This window comes from Cariama cristata, unplaced genomic scaffold, assembly GCF_000690535.1.
Source record: "Cariama cristata isolate BGI_N322 unplaced genomic scaffold, ASM69053v1 Scaffold46076, whole genome shotgun sequence".
In the NCBI taxonomy this organism is placed as follows: Eukaryota; Metazoa; Chordata; class Aves; order Cariamiformes; family Cariamidae; genus Cariama; species Cariama cristata.
In genome coordinates, this window is record NW_009621255.1 from 1 (window position 1) to 3,664 (window position 3,664).

The 3,664-nt window shown below is 37.8% G+C and overlaps 1 protein-coding gene across 2 annotated transcripts; it reads left to right on the forward strand.

Annotated features, from left to right (window-relative positions):
• The first annotated feature begins 462 nt into the window (after positions 1-462).
• Positions 463-2,567, forward strand: LOC104154874 (nucleoside diphosphate kinase-like). Of its 2 annotated transcripts, XM_009701874.1 has the most exons (4): positions 463-591; positions 1,127-1,228; positions 1,992-2,104; positions 2,450-2,567. In XM_009701874.1, the coding sequence occupies exons 1-4, from the start codon at positions 463-465 to the stop codon at positions 2,565-2,567; spliced, it is 462 nt and encodes a 153-aa protein (XP_009700176.1). The 2 variants fall into 2 exon arrangements, with proteins under 2 accessions (XP_009700176.1, XP_009700177.1); XM_009701875.1 differs by lacking the exon at positions 1,992-2,104 and having other exon boundaries at positions 2,450-2,470.
• Positions 2,568-3,664: the final 1,097 nt, after the last annotated feature.

Below are 3,664 nucleotides of genomic sequence, written 5' to 3' on the forward strand. Positions count from 1 at the left end.
CGCAGGTACCTGTGCATACCTGCCCACGCGCTTGCACCAAAACGGTGTCCAGAACCGACCAACCGATAGTATTGCTTTACAGATGAAAGTCACACATACGGATTTATTCAACCTACTTTGCCTGAAATTGTGGGCAGCAGCCTCCCACGCCACACTAGGAGATGTATCTGTGACAGTCATTACCTTCCGTTCCGTTTAGAGCTTTTCGGATTGTAATATCTGCTGCTTGCTTGTTTCTGTATTTGGCACACTGTTATTGTTTTAAACTTACTTCTGTAGCACTTGTGAAAACCCGTGTACAGCAGTTGATTTATCAAATCAGCGCAGATCACGGGCTAATGCCCTTCAGATGTACCTGATTTAATTATAATAATAGCTGATATTACACGCGATACAGGGCTGCGATTGCACTTGCCTGCTGGCCCTGGAATACTGACTTTTATTCCCTTCCTCATTAGGACGATGGCTTCTATCGCCGAGCGCACATTCATTGCCATCAAGCCTGATGGAGTTCAGCGGGGACTGGTGGGAGAAATCATCAAGCGGTTTGAACAGAAAGGATTCAAACTGGTGGCCATGAAACTAATACATGTAAGCTTTCCTTAATTTGTATGCCTTCTTTTTCATATAAACTGCAGCTTTAAAATACAGCAGCATGCTATAATGACAAATGTAGTCTTCAGAACAATTAAACCTGAAAATTTGAAAAGTCTTTGAATATTTTAGGTATTTTTGGAAAAGTTCCAATTCCCAGCTCTGGCTAAATGCTTTAGACATGCTAAGCATGCTAATTTTAGTAACTTGATGTCCTTAGTCTGAAGAGAATATTCTTTTAGGTGCATCCTATACTTAATAAATATCTCTAAATGTCATCAACCAATACCGGGTCACATAAGCTGTCTATATTGGCAAAAGATACTTTTCTAAGTTCAGCTGTGGTTAAAGCAAACAGTTCAATTTCACATCGACCAAAAGTACTTCTAGGAAGATGCCAGAAATGCTGAATTTTCAAGTGCGTGCTAGTTTTAGGATTAGTAGTGCTCTGTAGTTAATCTATGCGATTTCAGTATGCTCTTAAGTTCTTACAGTAAGCTTTTTTTGTTTGGTTGGTTGGTTTTTAATGCAGGCCTCTGAAGACCTTCTGAGAGAACACTACATTGACCTAAAAGACCGTCCGTTCTATGACGGTCTGGTGCAGTATATGCACTCTGGACCTGTTGTAGCTATGGTGAGTTCTTAAGAATGAAGCTCAGCAAAGAAAAATATACTGTTTAATTGTCTTACCTGCAATAAGGTTGTGTTACCTATTGAATTCTAGTTTACTTGTAAAAGGACTAAAACACCTAGATTCAAATACTGTAATTACGAAAATGTGCTGTTAACTCCTTTTTCATTAATTTTTTTTACAATCTTTCTCTCCTTTGAGTCAGTATGTTGAGGAAGAGGGCAAGGGTAAAGCAGGAGCCAAAGCTGGGACCTTGAGAAACAGTAAACCCGCACAAAAAACCCCACTATGAAATGCCATCTATTAAGCAAGCTCAAAAAGGATGGTGGAATATTTTTACTATACTCCTAAGCTACAGTAACTTTGAAAATCTTTTTCAGGCTAACTTCATTAAAAGGGATTTTCTCTTTTTTTTTCCCGTGATAGTGTATTTGTGAAATAGTTGAACTGGAGGTCTAGATCCTCAATGAGCAGACAGCTTTGTAAGGCTGTTTACCATATGGAGATCTAAAATTCTTCTCTTCCCATCCTTGGTGAGGAGAGGTATTGTGCAGAAGGGGAGAACTTCAGCAGATGCTTCAAGAATCTGACAGACTGGAGATAAAAATTGGAGATAAAATATGCCTTGCTATTACAAATATTCAGATGGTGATTTGTGCCATGATGGACAGCACCGTGTAATTCTGGAAGGTGTGATTAACTCTTGCTACTTTATCTACTGCTAAGATTTAATAAAATTAAAATGGATTTTTTTTCATTTTTTAAGGTGTGGGAAGGTCTTAACGTGATTAAGACTGGAAGAGTGATGCTGGGGGAAACTAATCCATTTGATTCAAAGCCTGGCACTATTCGTGGTGACCTCTGTGTTCAAGTTGGAAGGTATATTTTGAAACTATTGATATCATCTAAAGACATTAAGTGTCCAGTGGTATGTCATGATATATGTCATGATACATGTAGGAACTGTTCTCCATCCTTCTCTGTTTTATGACTGGAGCTGCTGTTCCCTGTGCCCATGCAATGGTATGATCTAAAGATGGAAATCAAGTTGTGGTCTTCCTCATTGACAAAAATGATGAGCAAAGCTGGGACTGCATACTCTGTGACTATTACTACTTTACAGTTACTTAAAACTTCTCTCCGTAAAGGAGACCACTGCAAAAAGAGAAGCTCGCTTTGCTTTGAGTATTATATTACTTTTATATCCACCTTTTCTTTTCCTAGGAACATCATTCATGGAAGTGATTCTGTAGAAAGTGCTGAGACCGAGATCAATTTATGGTTCACTCCTGAAGAACTGGTTGATTACAGAAGCTGTGCTCATGAATGGATCTATGATTAAAACTGAGCCTATACCTTCTGATATCCTTACTTCTGTAAACAGTGGCTAGCCTCTAGCTATTTCAAAGCCCTTCATATAAACTGGTAGAAACCTGTCTCAGAAGTCTGCGAGATTGCTCTGTTGTGAATGTTAAATATAGTCAGTATTCGCTGCTGCTTTGGTTAAAAAGCTGTCAAGTTATAGATGGAATTGTACTTTTAAAAAACTGCTTCTGGGGGTGAGAGGTATGAGATTAAACCACAGAGCACATAATGCATATATTTTCCTGAAACACTCTGTAGTCAAAGAGGGTGTTTTGGTAAACAGAAAAAAAAATTTGGTAAAAATTTATTTGGTAAGTCAATATGCAAATGGCTCAGTGTCAAAGGTTAACTTTGTTAAAATGTTAGGGGACAACTGGTGGTATGTAAATATATTGATAGTATGCCCAAACGTTGAGGATTGAACTTGATACCAAGTGAAGTGAATCCCCATGCCCAATACAGCTGCAGAAAAAAGCTTATTTATTTCTCTTTCCAGAATGCGCTGTGCCTGTACACAGAGCATAGCTTTGATTAAAATGAGAACTTTCCTCTAGACTGACATTGCTTCAACTTGCTGCTTTTTTTTTTTTTTTCCACTACATGGGATTTATGTAGCATTTTAAGAAAGGATTAATAGTCCAGGCTTTCTGAAATGCCCTTTTATGTGAAAAGACGATTAATGTGAGGATGGGTGAGAGAGACCTACCTTCAACCACGTTACTGTAGCGGTCTTCCAACATTGCACAGAGCAAAAAAACAGTGATTGCTTTACTGACTGAACAGCTGATAATTTAGCTATGTTCTTATTTGTGTTGTTTCCTTAATAGTTGGAACTACAAGCAAGCTGTTCTTCGATAAGGTATTTCAGAAGTGACTTTAGCATTATTTTTTTAATTTATTTAATCATGTGAAGAAATACAGTCATAATAAGGCTATATGTATTTCAGTAGAGATGTCTGCTTCTATCAGAAAAAATGATCAACCTCTTGCAGAACTTTCAACAACAAATATTCACTAGCTGTACTGGATGAGGAACAAGAAATATGTTGGGGTCAATATTATGTATTTATTTAC